Source organism: Hemibagrus wyckioides, linkage group LG01, assembly GCF_019097595.1.
Source record: "Hemibagrus wyckioides isolate EC202008001 linkage group LG01, SWU_Hwy_1.0, whole genome shotgun sequence".
In the NCBI taxonomy this organism is placed as follows: domain Eukaryota; kingdom Metazoa; phylum Chordata; class Actinopteri; order Siluriformes; family Bagridae; genus Hemibagrus; species Hemibagrus wyckioides.
In genome coordinates, this window is record NC_080710.1 from 22120247 (window position 1) to 22138525 (window position 18279).

Below are 18279 nucleotides of genomic sequence, written 5' to 3' on the forward strand. Positions count from 1 at the left end.
TACTTCACTATAGTTAACTACACCAGTTTTTATGCTGTATGTTAATAGGGGAACACACCATTTGGCCTAGTGACACTGCTGGGGTTTGTTCTCAGAGTCAGATCACTGGCTGAAATACCAGAGCAACCTGTTGATGAAGGTCACATCAAACTGTGTGCTTGTGTTGCAAGGATGACACGGAAACTGTCCCAAGATCTCCATGTTAACCTTTGGTGTTCCCTTTAATCTAAAAAGATGGAGTTTTAACAATCTTAAAGATAAATCTGAAGTGCATTGCTCATACAGAGGCTTGACATGATGGGAACAGAATAGCATGCTGCTAACATATAAACAAAGGAATAATAGAGAAGTTGGAGGCGCTGTGCTGTGCAGGACGTGCTGCCAGGAACAAGCTGTGCACAAGTGCTCACTCCTCAGGAGACACAAAAGGTACTATGTCCTTTCTGCAGCACTTGATCATTAAAAATGAATAGTGCGCCTACTTTTTTTTACAGTATATTATGTTATGTATACGATATGTCATGATCATTGTCTTTTCCCTGTGAGTAGAGTTGCCAGAATTATGGAATTTGAATGGAATTCAAATTCATTTTTGAAAGGTCTTGTCAATCTGTTTCTGTTATATGAATTAACTAATACAAGCATACAGGAACCAGGACCTGCAAATAACTGCTTGAAAGCGTTGCCAAGATGGCCACCATGTGGACAGATGTAGTACTTGAAAATGGCAGCATTAATTGTCCGGATTTGTAGAGAAGATTGTCTGGCAAGAGACACCAAAAGTTTCCCACTGGAACTTTTTTGATAGGGGGAATGATGTCTGAATTGAACAGTAAATGCATATAATTGTGGGTTGGTCTGTTAAGAAAAGTGATGCACTGAATTGTTCTTATACTTATTTAACTTTTTAAATAATATTTTGTTTTGAATTCATGTAATATTCATTTTTAATAATTTTGTTCTTTGAGGGTGGGTTGAGTATGTTCTCTAGGCTACTAATTTAAGAGGGCCTTGTTTGTTAGAGATTTCAAAGCAAAGCAGTTAAGATGTTTAGCTGAAATGCTTGTCAACTGACAATAAAGTTGTCATTTAGAATTAGAATGAGCATAATTGCAAAGTTATAGTTAAAATCTTTAAAGACACATTGCATTAATTGTACATTGTGTTTTCTCAATAAAAAGGAAATTAAATAAAATGATGTAAAATGTGTGAGTGTGGGTCTGGCCCCCTTGGTATAAAGGAGAAAAATGCTGGCCCCCATCAATATTCAAGTTTTCCATCCCTGTTTTTATGTATTATATTTTACGACTATGTATTAATTAGTCAGTATGATGAAATAGACAGGAAACGTGTAGAGTTACAAGTGTGAGGAATTTCTTATGTACTCTACAGCATTTTCTTTAAATGATTACTTATTATAAAGCAGGTTCTTTATGGAGTTAAGTATTAGATTCTTCTCTCTACGTCTTATTGATTTATGTCCCTGGGTGTTGTCTAACAGAGTGCAGCGATCTGATCTGTTGGTGTCTGAGCACCGATGCAGAAGACAGACCCAGCCTGGAGCAAATAGAGCTTCACCACTGGTTTTACTTACCAGGACTTTGCAGTGTAAATTTACAGGAGACAGGGACCACTGCACTAACCTCCATCTGAAAATTTAAATACATCTCAACTTTTGTACAGAATTATAATTCATGCATTTGATTTCAACTGAATTCTGTTTTTTTCTTTATTTAATTTTCTCATTATTTTTGTGGTTTATTAAATGAACAATAAACTAAAACAGAGTGTGCATTACATTGTTTTTTTTCCATGTCATAGATAAGAGCAAAATGAGAGCATTAATTTTGTTTCTGTAAGAAATGACTTGACATATCAGTCCCAAATATTTGTTAGGAACAGCATTGGACTAATATATATATACATTTTGTGGGTTTAATGATGTAAAAGTCTGCTCTATCTGTCTTAAAAAATTGGAAGTTTTATTTTGATGGGTATTGTATTCTTCAGAGTGATAATGATTGCAGCAGTAATGAAAGGTTGTACGCGCTGATTGTTATGGTTCATCACGGTTTCTAAGGTTTAAAGGCATAAGGTCTGTATATATTTGTTTATCTTTAGTTAATGGGGTCGAGTTTACGGACAAGACTTTTTATGCGTATCTTTATACATTGTTCAGCTCTTACACTGATTTCTGAAGTTATAAAAGATATTTCCACGGTGTTGAATGTGCAATAAAGCTTTCAGAAACATCAGTAAAAGTTTCGGCCATCATTCGGACAGGGTCCGCTACAGTAAGAGCTTCATCTTCACTGGTTCAGATGCTCGCTGCACGTGCTGACTGACCGTTTCAACGTGACGATGGTCAATGGATTGCAGGACTTCGGAATCGGCGTGATGGTCTACGGAGCTGAGACACGAACAAGAATCTGAAAGCCTGCTCCAGACGGGAACAGAAGGTACAAAAGAAAAGGATATAAAAGGTACAGGTAAAGATCAAAATACATCGGAACTTCAGTGTCATGAACAAGACAGTACAGAGCTCCCTCGACGTTCAGAACATGATCATAAGCCTAAGGAGAAAATGCTTGCTTATTAGAAAGATGAATGCTGTAACCGTCAAGGACATGTTTTCACAGAGATTTGCATTTTTATGTTTCTCTTATAAATTCATGATGAGTTATTTCATTGTTTAAAAATACTTAAATGAGATGTATGATATGATATTTACAAAGTAATAAGTAGAGAACGTGTTTCCTTACAATGTGTAAAGTTAAGGGTTCTTCAAGAAATAGTTACTATTGAAACTAAAAAGGTCACATGTCCAGGTAGGGTGAATTGTGGGATCATTGCATTATGGGTCAAACTAACATGGATGCAGAGAGACACTAATAGTAAACATCCAGAAAAAGAGTTCTTCATCTGCATGGTCTAAGAAGGCGCACACGGAAATTCATATTTTAATTTGTTGCATTTTGTATATAATGTTGTTTTATATCACTTTACAAGAACGATGTTATAAATATTGATGTCATTGGATTTGTTGCACGTGTTCACTTGCATATCAGCGGACATTTACATGAGAAACTTAGAAATGGACTCTGGGAAATGCATATTTGAACAGTGTATACTTTATTTCTTTTAGTTTTCACGGTGTCTGCTGAAAAGAGAGAGAGACAGAAAGACAAATAAACAGCAAAAAAGACCTCTGTATGAAGCGTGGTTATTATTTCATTAGACCATTGCAGCTACAGTGAAAACGTACCGTGACAGCTTCCATTGTGGCACGGTACCGGTCGGATAAGAAGAGAAAACAAGACCGCATCGGAAAGAAGGAGGAAACACGATCGCGTGGGTAGAGAAGGCGTCAGAGAAGAGGCTTGCCGTTTCATAGCTGTCACAGCCGAGGAAAGTACTGCGACCCGATTTGTAGAGGCCGACATTAGCCGTGTAGGCTACCGCCTTGCAAGTATCCTTTCTACAGGCTTCAGAGTACACTGTTTGTTAATCCCAACGTTACTTCAAGCTGAAGAGTCCTGCTCTGCAATTAACAGCAGGTTTGATTGTGCTATCTCTACATCTGGAAAAAGTGATTAATATATTGCTTTAATTGGTTTATCATTACAGGCTAACTGTTGTTTATATTTACCAGTGGTATTGTTGTGAATGGTTCTAAGGGTATTTTTGATCTACAAGTAATAGTAAAGTAACCATGTATTACAGTGTTTTGCTAAAATGTTTACAATGTCAGTCCATGGAGATTAAAATCTCAAACTCATGATGTTGAAAGGGAAAGATTAGAGTCACTCTTGGGGGAAATCCACTCTAAAATACAGTCACTTGAAACAGCAATGATAGAACCTACTGCTGCCACTTCAAAAGGAGATGAACCTCGGAAATCATCACGAGAAAGAAAGTTAACTCCAAAAATGCAGGAGCTTAAGCAGCAAGAGGTTTCTCAAAAAGAGAGTAAGTTCATTAAGTTGTATGAAAGCTGGAAAGAACAAGTTAAAACTACATGTACTAAACTTAAGGGTGAGTGCTCTGATCAAGACTTAAATGACCTGATGGATAGTGTAGAAGAGATGGAAACTCAAGTAAAAAAATGTGCATTATACATATCACTTATAAGATCTCAACTAGCTCTCTCTACTGAGATTAGAAGAAAAATGGATTCCTGTACAGCAGTAATGGCAGATGTGATGGAGCTGATGAAAGTGCGTACGAGTGAAGTGTGGCAAGAGGAATTTGATGCTAATGCAGAAGATGCAAGAATCCGTATGGTGCTTGACAAAGAGTATGCTCAGTCAGTATTTTCGACTATAAGTTCCAAGTCTATTCGTAGTTACCATTCAAGCAGCTCATCAGATTAGCAAAGCATCACTGACAATAGAGCAGAGTGTGCTGCACAGTTGGCAGCAAAGCAAGCAGAGATGAAGATGGAGGAGGCAGTTGCTACTCAAAGGCTAAAACTTAAAAGATTGGAGAATCAAAGAGATCTTCAAGTAATTGAGGCAAAGCTTAAGGCATACTCTGAAGCTGACTCAGGTGAGTTCAATAATGATCGTAGAGCAGCTTGCAGTGAGGTAGCTAATTGTCCTTTAGCATCTTCTAAGGAAATTAAAAAAGAACAAACATGGAAGAACAATAACAAGGAACAGACAAACCATATTGACGGTGAAGCATCAATAGTTCAAGCCTTACATGACACAATGGTTCTCAGCAGACTTCCGGCACCTGAGCCTGCAGTTTTGTCAGGGGACCCACTTAAATTCTTAGAGTGGAGAACAAGTTTCAAGGCATTAATAGAACAGTGATGCACAAATCCTGCTGATAAGTTGTTGTATCTACAAAAATATGTCAGCGGTGAGGCACAATCTGTATTGGAAGGAAGCTTCTACAGAAAGGAAGATGAAGCCTATGATCAAACTTGGGAAGCACTGAATTCTCGGTATGGCCATTCATTTGTAATCCAGCGTGCATTCCGAGAAAAACTGAACAACTGGCCAAAGATTAGCTCGAGAGAGTCAGTTAAATTGAGACAATTCAGTGATTTATTGACAAACTCACACTTCTCTTTGTTCAATTTTAGATTGGACTGTCCTGTTAGCTCCAGAACCTGCTTCAGTCATGCATCATGTTCCTGCTGGTTGGATCCCCACACAAGTATGTCGTCCATCATAGTCTCTACACCTGGTAGATGCTCAAAGATCATGTGAATAGTTTTGTGGTAAACTTCTAGTGCTGAGTGAATGCCATAAAAGAGGTGGAGAAAATTCTTGGGTCAAGACATATTCTCAAACCTCCATTTTTCTTGAGCACAATAACAAGTGAGCTCACCCAGTCTGTTGGTTCATCAACTGTCTTTATAACCTTTAGCTTCTCCATGTCAGCTAATTCCTCTTTAAGTTTTCCTCTCAAAACAAGTGGAACATTTCTGCATGCATGTACACCTGGTGTTATTGTGTCATCAACACTTATTTTATGCTTCCCAGGCAGACATCCTGGTCCTTCAAAAACATCTTCATACTCCTGCATGAATGAGGTTTCATTTGTTTCAATCTGTGATGCCACTACAAACACTCAAATCAAGTTTTTATCACGTGCTCAGTCCCAAAATTGGCTGGACATTCTTTTCCACAATCAGCATCTGTGACTTTACCCGCTGTCCCTTGTGTTTAAGAGTCACCAAGCAGCTCCCTTTGACAGGGACATTCTCACCAGTGTATCCTGTTACTTTCGTTCTCACTGGGTGTATTTTGCTTTTGATTTTGAGGGTTTTGTAGTCAGACTTAGATTGACTTATGCAGCAGTATCTAATTTCTATCTGTAGGTCCGCTTTATTAATTTTTTTATTTTAAACTCTCCCATACTTGCCAGTCCCTATATCTGACACCATGTTACATTTTAAACACCATGCTGAATGTCTTTTTTACCACTTCATTTTACTTTACTTTACTTTTTATTTTGCATGTGCGCACGCAACATGTCTCTTAGCACAACTTGCCGTTCACCCTCTAAACTGTCCGGGGACACACGCGCACACACAGAACCAAAATCACATGTAATCGTTCATGACATCACAGGGACGTCTATGTGAACTTTTAGCACATAGTTATGCTTGCTCTATATATGGTTCCAGTGCTTCACAAATGAGTGTCTGGGAATCTGATGGAGAAGTCTGAGTTTGGTGGTTGCCAGGAGAACGGTACTGGCCTGACTGCATTGTGCCATGTGGTGGTGTTTTAAAGTTTGGTGGAGGAGACATTATGGTGTGGTGTTGTTTTTCAGAGGTTGGGCTTAGCCCTTTAGTTCCAGTGAAATGAAATCTTAATGCTTCAGCATACCAAGACATTTTGGACAATTTCATGCTCCCAACATTGTGGGAACAGTTTGGGGATGACCCCTTCTTGTTCCAACTTGACTGCGCACCAGTGCACAAAGCAACATCCATGGATGAGTGAGTTTGGTGTTGAGGAACTTGACTGGCCTGCACAGAGTCCTGACCTCGACCCGATAGAACAACTTTGGGATGAATTAGAGTGAAGACTGTGAGTCAGGCCTTCTTATCTAACATCAGTGCATGACCTCACAAAAGCACTTCTACAGGAATGGTAAAAAATTCCCATAAATACACTCCTAAACCTTGTGCCTTCCCAGAAGAGTTGAAGCTGTTATAGCTGCAAAGGGCAGGGCAGCTCCATATTAAAGACTACAGACTAAGGATGGGATGTCCTTCAATTTCATGGATCTAAAATTTCGGTAAATTTTCTCGATTTTTATCTTAAATCCAGTCCTATATTAGAACTTTTTATGGTATCTTTATTAGCCGACAGTATACCATAATATTCTCATTTCAAACCCATTAGCCCATTAGCACACTAACCCGTTAGCCCGGCTACCAGTTTTTTTTTTTGTTTGTTTTTTTTTTACATTTTTCGCACCAATTATCTCCGTTGTACTTAAACACTTCTTAAACACTATGTCGGTTGTGGGTCTGCCTTTGAGTGCAGGTGAGGATTCATTCAAGCTGCACTCTGTGGACTTGGAGAAGCAGATCTGCGACCTATAGGTGAAGCTAGCTCAGCTGTGACAGCGGAAAGCCTCGCTGGAATCATCCTGGACTGACGCTTACCTGTCCCAGGTAAATCCGCAGCATGAAACAAACACTCCCACAACCTCAACTCCGTGTTCTTCTCTGCCCAGGCCCAGCGCACCAAGGACGCGGCCCACCCAGGTTTCGTTCACTCCGGTGCCGGGGTACCATGCAGCCTGGATGCAGCAGCAGCGGAAGACATGAGCCAAGCCCCGGGCGAGGACCTCTCCCCCTCCGCTACCACCAGTTTTCGAGATCTCGACCCGCAAACCCTTCGCTCCCCTCCGTGAGCCGGAGTGCGACGCGGTGATCATAGGAGACTCCATTGTCCGGCACGTCCGTGCAACCGAGGCTAAAGGTAAGGTGCGCACTCGCTGTTTTCCTGGTGCTTGTGTTGTTGATGTTGCTGCACAGGTACCCGTGATCCTGAATAAGAACATCGGAGCTGTGGTTCTCCATGCTGGCGCGAACGACATCAGGCTGAGGCAGACGGAGATCCTGAAGAAGGACTTCAGGAGCCTGGTGGAGAAGGTTCACACCACATCGCCCACGATGAGGATCATCATGTCAGGACCACTTCCCACATTCCAGCGAGGAATCGAGAGGTTCAGTTGGCTGTTTGCTTTGAATGAATGGTTACAGTCTTGGTGTCAAGACCAGAAATTACCCTTTGTTGATAATTGGAATATTTTCTGGAAGCGTCCTAGGCTCTACCGTTCTGATGGCCTGCACCCAAGCAGAGTTGGAGCAGCAGTCGTCTGGGACAACATCTCCAGGACACTATGCACCATCTGATGGGTAAGTCATACCTTAGATTACAATTAAAATAGCTACTGTTCAACTCACCAGATTGATACAAATGCACACACAGCTCGTCCTATAGAAACTGTGTCTGTTCCCCGAATAGTGAGCTCAATGGATATATTCATTAATAGCTTTCGAAATAATCTAATCACAATTAAACCTGACAAAGGCCAAATAAGTAAAGAAAAACAATTTCTAAAGTTTTGGCTTCTCAACATTAGATCCCTTGCACCGAAAGCAATTACTGTCAAAGAAATGATCTCAGATTATAGTTTCGATACACTCTGTCTCACGGAAACCTGGCTTAGACCAAATGAATACATTGGTCTGAATGAGTCTACTCCATCAGGATATTCCTATAAGCATGAGCCCCCTCAGACTGGTCATGGTGGTTGCAACCATCTATAACAATTCTCTTACCGTTACTCAGAAAATAGGACCCAGGTTTAGCTCATTTGAAGTGCTTATCCTTAATGTTGCACTCACTGACATACATAAAAAATCCCTACTATATCTTGCTCTGCCCACCGTATATAGACCCCAGGGGCCCTACACTGATTTTCTTAGAGTTTGCACACTTACTCTCAGATCTTTTGATCAGTTTTGACAAAGTGTTAATTGTATGAGACTTTAACATTTATGTAGACGATGCTAATGATGCTTTAGGACTCACATTTATAGATTTACTAAATTCTTTTGGGGTTAAACAAACATTAATAGACCAACGGGCACAAAGAGCTATTTAAACTCATCACCACGGCTAAATCAACAACGTATTTGTTAGATCCAATTCCAACTATATTGCTGAAAGAAGTAATACATGCAGCTGGAGAGCCTCTTCTCAATATTATTAATTCCTCGTTATATCTAGGTCATGTCCCAAAATCTCTCAAGTTAGCAGTTATTAAGCCTCTTCTTAAGAAACCTAAACTAGACCCTAATGAACTATCAAATTACAGACCTATTTCAAACCTTCCGTTTATATCAAAAATATTAGAAAAAGTGGTGTCGGCTCAATTATGCTCCTTCTTACAGGAAAACAATATCCTTGAAGAATTTCAGTTAGGTTTCAGGCTCCATCATAGTACAGAAACTGCACTAGTTAAAATCACAAATGACTTGCTTTTAGCTTCGGACCAGGGGTGCATCTCCATATTAGTCCTGCTTGATCTTAGTGCTGCGTTTGACATAACATTCTCGTAGATCGCTTACAAAATCACATAGGTTTGCAGGGACAGTCATTAAAATGGTTTAGATCCTACCTGTCTGATCGATCCCATTTTGTAGATTTAAATGGAGAACTGTCCAGTGTAGTGCCAGTGAAATACGGGGTCCCACAAGGATCAGTTTTAGAACCTCTGCTTTTCTCGGTATACATGCTTCCATTGGGTAACATCACTAGAAGGCATGGGGTTAGTTTCCATTGTTATGCAGATGATACCCAGTTATATATCTCATCAAAACCAGATGAACTATCTAATTTGTCTAGAATTAACTGAGTGTGTTAAAGATATTAAAGATTGGATGACCGATAATTTTCTAGTACTAAATTCTGATGAGACAGAGATATTACTTATTGGTTCAAAAATCAGTACACAAAAGCTCTCGCAATTCAGCTTGCATTTAGAAGGATGTACTATTACTACTAGCTCAACAGTGAAAGACCTGGGTGTAATATTAGACAGCAACTTGTCCTTTGAAAATCATATTTCTAAATATTACAAAAACAGCCTTCTTCCATCTTAGAAATGTTGCCAAGCTTAGGAACGTTTTATCTGTATCTGATGCAGAAAAGCTAGTTCATGCATTCATGACCTCCAGACTGGACTGTTGTAATGCATTACTAGGTGGTTGTCCTGCATCTTCAATAAACAAGCTACAGTTAGTCCAAAATGTAGCCGCCAGAGTTCTTACCAGGTCAAGAAAATATGATCATATAACCCCAATATTATCATCCCTGCACCGGCTACCTGTTAAGTTTAGAATTGACTATAAACTATCACTATTTACATTCAAGGCTTTAAATGGTTTAGCTCCCACTTATCTAGCCAGTCTTCTAACACGTTACAATCCACCACACTCTTTAAGATCACAAAACTCTGGACTTCTGGTAGTTCCCACAATATCAAAGTCTACAAAAGGGGGTAGAGCGTTTTCGTATTTAGCTCCTAAACTTTGGAATAGTCTTCCTGACAGTGTGCGGGGCTCAGACACAGTCTCCCAGTTCAAACGTAGACTAAAGACTTATCTCTTTAGCTGGCATGCATTTAATACATCCCATAACCTTGTACTCCAGTACATCTGATTAAATGCACATTATCATCTAGTGCTGCTAATATTATGAACAGCAGCTATGCTAATTACTTTCCACTTGTTTCCTTTCTTCTACCCATCCCGAGGCATATAGAGATTGTGCCAGCTCCAGTGGCATCCAGAGATGGACCAGCTCCAGCCGGGTTCCGCTTTGAGGATTGGGTTATTCAAAGCAACGCTGCCAAAATTATGTGGACGACAACAACCTCCTTATTAATTTACATAACATTCTACACATGCTGTATCTGCGTCACACGATTGACTATACATAAATGCACAAAGGACATTGTTCATATCACACTCTCCGGTGTTTAGAATAATTTATAATAACACTCTCTGCTGTCACCCAAATGAGGATGGGTTCCCTTTTGAGTCTGGTTCCTCTCAAGGTTTCTTCCTCATAAAATCAAAGGGAGTTTTTCCTTGCCACAGTCGCCTCAGTCACCTCAGGCTTGCTCACTTGGGATAACATCTAGGACTGTTTGTCTGTTCATATGTTTGTTGTTTCTTATGTAAGGCTGCTTTGAGACAATGCTCTTTGTTGAAAAGCGCTATACAAATAAAATTGAATTGAATGCGCATGTAAAGGCAGACGTCCCAAAACTTTTGGCTATTAAGTGTATATTACCTTTTGCACTTGTAAGTAAATTACAGTGTTTTCTGTAAGTCAACCTTTAGTGACGTAACAATCACATTGGACGAAGGCGTATTTGGAAGGACAACTGCTGGGTGCTGGAGGATTGGCTGTGTTTTTGCTGGGACACGCAAAGAAGACGGATTGCCAGTAAGTCTTTCCATTTCTGTTTTTACTCAAGCCTTTGACCAGTTTTCTACATAATCAGAAGTAAAGTTGATCAGTGCTACTAATGGACAGAAGGTAAGCAATCACGTCTTAACAAATTTTAATCTTCTAAGCCTAATTTGCACTCAAATTAGAGAAAAACATTATAACAATATTAAAACTGAACTCAGGAATGGCAGTGTTCACTAGTAGGCACTAGTAGTTCCTTTTGAAGGAGGCTGATTGTTATATGTCTCTTAACCTCCCTTTACTTTGACATCTTTTGCTGCTACTGTACATTTGACATCATGGATCACTGTAGCATTGTGGGATTGGCAGTAAAGTTGCAAAGCTGTTATTTAAAAGCAGTAACTACTGCTCTTTCATGCATAAAATTAAAATGATGTAACCTCACAAGCCAGATGAGTCTGAAGAGCTCTTTTAGTTACTTTATGTATGCAAATGATTTCATTTAATTACTCATAACACATTTATCTTTCCTCAGATTGCAATCAAGTACGTCTCCAAAAAGATGCCTTATGAAAAACTGCAGCTTGTAAGTTTCTTTATCATGATGTACATCTTACCTAAAAATCAGATTTCTAAGAAGACCTTGATAAGTAGTATTACAAAGGATGGCATTATAATGTGTGGCACTCATTCTTTCCTTTTTGTACCATACCACACCACAGACAGGATATGGATGGCTGCCCATTGAGATAGCTTTGACGATCCTTGCAAACACAGAACCTTGCTCAAAAATCCTGAAGATTCTGGACTTGTACGAAGAGGCAAAATGATACGTTTTCGTCCAGGAACAGCCTGAACCATGTGTGGACCTCGAGGAATTCTCCGGCCAGCAAGGTGGATATTTGACTGAGGTCGTGGCTCGCCATGTTATGTTTCAGCTGATGGAGGCTCTGAAGCATTGTAAGAGCCAGGGGATACTGCATCATGATGTCAGAAAACATTCTGATTCAGACAGGCACGTGGCAAGTCAAGCTGTTTGACTTGAAAGAGACCTCGTCAAATACGAGGAGCATTATGCAGAGCATTATGTGGAAGTAACCTCCAAATGACCTTGCCTTGTTCTACATTGAATCACACATGACTAAATGCACTAATACTTTGAATTTTGAATATAATGTTTCATTTCTAATATTGTAAGACTGTTATGATCTAGCTGTGCTAATGTATAATTGAGAGCATGAGCTTCAGGCAGAATTACAGTTGAACATGCAAAATTAATCTGCTTTTGTTAAATTTGTTTCTCAGCAAGGACTTGTCATAATCACTTTTTCAGAACTGACACTGAAAAGGGAAATTATAGTTTTTGGATTTAGGGTTTCTAGCGTTTATAATCAATGAGAAAGAGATTAGAAATAGAAATGAGATTGTATTGTGAATTTATTTTTGAATAACCACAGACCCGAGGAACTACTGTACAATGTCTGTTTAAACATTGCCTCTCAGTCCTATGTAGACATTATGGCAATAATGTTAAGCTCCAACTCTTCTGCATTCATGCATCTCCTGAACATCTCCCGATCAGCTACCGGTGTATTCGCTCGGCCGAGGTGGAGGGTCAGCGCGCACACAGGAGCAGCAGTGGAGTGAAGTTCTGTGTTGTGTCCGATCTTCAGTCAAGAGGAGCTGAACATGCCTTAGAGATCTTGTACTTCTTGGATTCTATCACAAGTCAAAGTCTGCTGTTGCGTGGACCATCTGTCTGGCATTAAACTGACACCAAAACCAGCACATGTTTATAATTATACGAGTTGCCTGTTTTCTGGCTTGATCTGAAATTTTTACATCACTTAAGTGTGTGGTGGTGTATTCATCAAGTGCAAATGACAAAGAAATTTCAAGAAAATTTTCATGATGTACCTAGTAGTGTTCTTTTTTCATTTTCCACTGTTTCCTTCACCTGTCTGTCTTGTCATTGAGAACTTTGAAAGGGCTCAAAGTTGAATGTAATCCACATTACATTAATGTGAATGTAAACCACATTACATCAAAGTTGAATCCACATTCATACTAATTTTCAGGATCAAATAAATATATGTATATATTACATTGTTTACAACCTGTGTCTTGTGTTGTGTACCACACAAATGGGCAGATTAGTGCAGTTAGTGGACACTAATAACTGCTTAATATTTTAACATGGTTTAAAGGGTTAACATAAGTTAAGTTGTCTTTGTCACATTTACATTACTGCACAGTGAAATTCATTCTTTGCATATCCCATCCTTGGGGGTTGAACCCAGATCTTCTGGTCAACGACTCAGAGCCTTAACCTTAATTGTGATCTGGATCCTAGCACAAACACACTGACTAATCAAAACAGTAATACATCCATGTAGCTAACATGACAACATTTCTGAGAAACTGAATCTTTTTATTTATTTAATGTTGAATGTTAGACAGTTAGCTAAAACGAGCCACCATGACAAGACTTTTTTTTCTCTCCCCCCATCCCCCCCCCCCCCCAACCCCCCCCCCCCCCCCCACTCCCCCCAAAACGTTCTAAAATTCAAATTTTAAAAATACACGAGTGGTGCGGCGTTAGAAACAGATACAACTACAGGAGAAAAACCGGAGAGATTCACCATCATAACAAGTGAGTATTGGATACAACTACAAGAGAAATACCGGAGAGATTCACCATCAGAAGAAATACCGGAGAGATTCACCATCAGAAGAAATACCGGAGAGATTCACCATCAGAAGAAATACCGGAGAGATTCACCATCAGAAGAAATACCGGATTGATTCACCATCATAAGAAGTGAGTATCGGCAATTGATACCGAGAATAAAGCGACACCTGCTGGGATGTTTCTGAACGGCTATAAAAGTGCATCTTCACCGGCTGTGATGGGAACCGTGTCCACGGCAGTGGGCTCACAGCGGACTCCCACAGGTAAGTGTTTTTATTCACACTCTGTTATCAAAATGTAGTAATATATTATATAGTTGTATTGTTAGTACCCTGTCTGAAAGGTAATTTGAATGGAAAAGGGTTTTAATTTTAGTATTTTAACGTGTATATACACCAGAGGGCGCCAACACGGCGCTAGCGAGCTAACAGTCGCTCACTTCTGAAGTTTGGATCATTTTACTGAATCGGATCTTTGAATCTCTTTTCGAGTCATTTCGTTCATTTCATTCATTTCAGCGGAATATAACTGCAATGTTACGTGTTAGCCGCAAACATTGATCACTAAGAAAAAAAGGAAGGAAAATAACTTTAAATCAATGTGTAAGGAGAAGATGAGTTTAGCTATATAAGTATACACACAGCAAGAGGAGGGAGGAATAACATCACATCTTAGTTCAGATGATAACAAGGATTTAAAAAAGGGTTGAGAAATATTTTTAGTTCATATTTTTGTTGCATAAAATGATTTTTTTTTCATATTGATGCATACTACAATCAAAATGTTCATGATATTCTAAGCACATCTTATAAGATAGTATCTTTTTAGATTATATGACACTGGGAGGATGGTACACAGTGACAGAAAATGTCTTGCTTTAGCAATATTCACCATAAATAATTGTCTGTGGAATATATTTTAATGGAAACGGACTCTGAAACTAAATCTATTAGTTTATATGTTCAAAGTTGTCCTGAAGAAGTAATTCTCTTCCTATGTTTAACGTTAAACATCACCCAACGCAGTGAACTAAAAGTGTTCTTTTGTGTCACCGTTTCAACCCCCAGCTAAGCCGTTAAAGAACACTCATCGTCACCATAAAATCCCAAGGTGTGCCCAAAGGACCATTCAGAAAAGAAAGCGCTTGTTCTCGGGGCAGGCTGCAAACCCTTCGGAGCATCAGGGGTGTAAGGAGACAGACCAGCCCAGTAACCTGGCAGATACAACCGAGCCTCTGCAGAAGAGACCAAGAACAGAGAGAAGTCCAGAGGAACCTGCTAACCAACCTATTATACGTCTTTCCAAATGTAAGGCAGAACTCATAGGTGAAATGCATAAAAAGTGGGCTGAGTTACATGAATAAGAGACTTATAATTGGATGTTTTTTGCAGCACATTGGACGAAGGTGTATTTGGAAGGAGAACTGCTGGGTGCAGGAGGATTTGGTTGTGTGTTTGCTGGGATACGGAAAGAAGACGGATTGCCAGTAAGTCTTTCCATTTCTGTTTTTACTCTAGCCTTTGACCATTTGACCTTTGACACAATCAGAAGTAAAGTTGATCAGTGCTCCTAATGTTCAGAAGGTAATCAATAACTTAACAAATTTTAATCTTCTAAGCTTAATTTGCAGTCAATTGCTGCCAGGTATTAGTCATAATCTTAAATATTAAAACTGAACTCAGGAATGTGTTCACTGGTAGGTGACTGTGCCTTTTGAAGGACGCTGATTGTTATACGTCTCTTGACCTCCCTTTATTCTGACATATTTTACTGCTAATCTTGACATGGATCACTGTAGAATTGTGAGATTGGCAATAAAATTGCAAAGCTCTTATTCAAAAGCAGTAATTACTGCTCTTTCATGCATGTCTAAAATTATATAACCTCACAAGCCAAATGTGTCTGAAGACCTCTTTTAGTTACTTCATGTATGTAAATGATTTCATTTAATTGTACATAACACATTCATCTTTCCTCAGGTTGCAATCAAGTTTGTCTCCAAGACAATGCCCTATGAAAAACTGCAGCTTGTAAGTTTCTTTATCATAATATACATCCTACCTATTACTATAACCTAGCACACATACTAAAAATCAGATTTCTACAAAGATAGTATTACAAAGGATGGCGTTATAGCGTGTGGCACTTATTCTTTCCTTTTTGTCCCATACTACAGACAGGATATGGATGGCTCCCCACTGAGATAGCGCTGATGGTCCTTGCAAACTTCAAACCTTGCTCAAGAATCCTCAAGATTCTGGACTGGTTCGAAGAGCCAAAACACTATGTTGTCATTCTGGAACGGCCTGAACCATGTCTGGACCTCCATGAATTCTCCAGCAAGCAAGGTGGATGTTTGACTGAGGTCGTGGCTCGCCATGTGATGTTTCAGCTGATGGAGGCGCTGACACATTGTAAGAGCCAGGGGATACTGCACCGTGATGTCAAGCCAGAAAACATCCTTATTCAGACAGGCACATGGCAGGTCAAGCTGTTTGACTTCGGTTGCGGAGACCTCGTCAAAGACTATTACAATGACTTCGCAGGTGTCTGATTTGAGACCATGAGTTCTTGGTGGCAGCAAGTACTGTGACTCTTTTTCTAAATCTAAAGTATCTTTGTTAACAGGCACATCTGAATATGCCCCTCCTGAGTGGTTCATCCAGGGGCAGTATCGGGCAGACCCAGCTACCGTCTGGTCTGTGGGAGTGACACTGTACAGGCTGGTGTGTGGCTGTCTGCCTTTCAGGACCACTGAGGAAACAAAAATTGGCTATTTGTTCTTCCCTGAAAGTCTGTCTCAAGGCAAGAAAGTAGAAAGACTGATAAGCTATGGACTAATTAATAGCAGACTGAACTATACCTTATACACAGACTTGAGCAGAGAAAGAAGTGTTCATTTATTTTAATGTATTATATTTTATGACTATGTATTAATTAGTCAATATGATAAAATTGACAGGAAATGTGTAGAGTTACAAGTGTGAGGAATTTCTAATGTACTCTACAGCATTTTCTTTAATGGATTATTTATAATAAAGCAGGTTCTTTACGGGGTTAAGTATTAGATTCTTCTTTCTATGTCTTATTGATTCATGTACCTGGGTATTGTGTAACAGAGTGCAGCGATCTGATCCGTTGGTGTCTGAGACCCAATGAAGAAGACAGACCCAGCCTGGAGGAAATAGAGTTTCACCAATGGTTTTACTAACCAGATTTCTGAAGGGCCAGTGTACAGGAGACAGGGACCACTGCACTAACCTCCTCTTAAAAAATTGTAATATATCTGAACTTTTGTTAAGAATTGTACAGAACTTTTGTACAGAATTTCTAATTAATTATATAACTGTAAATACATCTGTATATAATTAGTTTTTTAATTTTTCATTATCTCATTATTTTTGTGCTTTTTTTAATAAAAGAATATTTTTTGTTATCATGGATAAGTGTGTAGGAAGGTCAGGGCAAAATGAGAGCATTACTATTGCTTCCGTAAGAAATGACTTGATATGTCACTCCCAAATATTTGTTAGAAACAGCAAAAATGAAAAATAAAAACAAACATGACATGATTGCTGGTGGTGCACAGTATATAATTAGCTTGTTTCTTTTCCTGTTACTTTAGCTTTCTTTGCAGAGCAGACAATCCTGCACACTAACAAAGATTTCCCAACCAATCCTTCCTCCACAATTTCTTCAGTTCACATAAAGGATTTCTTTCTATTTAAAACATTTTTTATGAAAGAAATTTTTCATCTATTTTTCATCTATTAACCATCTAACTGTACAGGGGTAATTACTTTCCAACATTCATTATCATGGCTGTGATTGGCATAATGCACCAGAATTTTTATAAAGAAATGTTCATCTGAGAGAGTATCTTTGTTTATGAAATAAACCAGGGAAAGAAATTGTCTTTCATCCGCAGCAGTGGTTTAATGTGATTGTTAAGGAATTTTGGTGTTCCTGAGCTCACCATTGCATTTTTCTTTCTTTGTACCAAACCGATGATTTGGCCGCAACTAATCTCCATCATGGGTTTGTTTTAATTTTTCAGCCTAATAATGGCTGGCTTCACTGGCAGTGATGGCTTTTTGGACTTCATATTGAGAATTACCCTCAACAGATTCCAAATGCAAAAGCCACACTCTAGACCTTTTCATCTGCTCACTTCTAAGTGAAATAATGAGAGAATAACACACACATTGTCCTGCAACAGCTTCCTATACTGTTAACCTGAATTGGATAAGAATGATTTTGTCACAGATTGCTTTTCTTACATTCTCCAGTGGGTATAATTGGAGCAGACCCAGTATCGCTCATTTACCCAGGATCTCCCAAAATCCTTTAAGAAGAGATCACCAGCCTCAAAATAAAAGTCCCACACAGTGACGATACAAAATCTTATTTTTAAAATAAACAATCACCAGAGAAATAGATAAAATCAAATAAATATGAAATCACTGCCAAAGTAATTAAGAAAAAGGAACACAAAACACAATACACAAATGCACACCAACTTTTGTGGGTGCCACACTTTCAAAATAAAGCTGAAAGCCTGCACCTTTTTCTCATATTCATTACTTAACTGTAACTCCTATACTCTGTGGTAGACTGCAGTTC

The 18279-nt window shown here is 39.1% G+C and overlaps 1 protein-coding gene and 1 long non-coding RNA gene across 2 annotated transcripts; both read left to right on the top strand.

Moving 5' to 3' along the window:
* Window positions 1–7025: 7025 nt before the first annotated feature.
* On the top strand, window positions 7026–12993 carry LOC131345387 (uncharacterized). Its single transcript, XR_009203479.1, has 4 exons — window positions 7026–7701; window positions 7796–10997; window positions 11500–11550; window positions 11687–12993. It is a non-coding gene; the product is annotated as an uncharacterized LOC131345387 (long non-coding RNA).
* A 537-nt stretch (window positions 12994–13530) lies between these two features.
* Window positions 13531–17530, top strand: LOC131351807 (serine/threonine-protein kinase pim-1-like). Its single transcript, XM_058387408.1, has 6 exons — window positions 13531–13641; window positions 13726–13919; window positions 14724–14963; window positions 15048–15142; window positions 15636–15686; window positions 15833–17530. The coding sequence occupies exons 2-6, from the start codon at window positions 13832–13834 to the stop codon at window positions 16208–16210; spliced, it is 852 nt and encodes a 283-aa protein (XP_058243391.1). The 5' UTR covers window positions 13531–13641; window positions 13726–13831; the 3' UTR covers window positions 16211–17530.
* The last annotated feature ends 749 nt before the right edge of the window (window positions 17531–18279 follow it).

Bases quoted from the DNA above. Each gene is read 5' to 3' on its own strand.
- LOC131351807 (XM_058387408.1), top strand. From the start codon at position 13,832: ATGTTTCTGAACGGCTATAAAAGTGCATCTTCACCGGCTGTGATGGGA. The intron at 14,964-15,047 runs GTAAGGCAGAAC...TGTTTTTTGCAG, and splicing joins TATTATACGTCTTTCCAAAT to CACATTGGACGAAGGTGTAT. The intron at 15,687-15,832 runs GTAAGTTTCTTT...CCCATACTACAG, and splicing joins CCTATGAAAAACTGCAGCTT to ACAGGATATGGATGGCTCCC.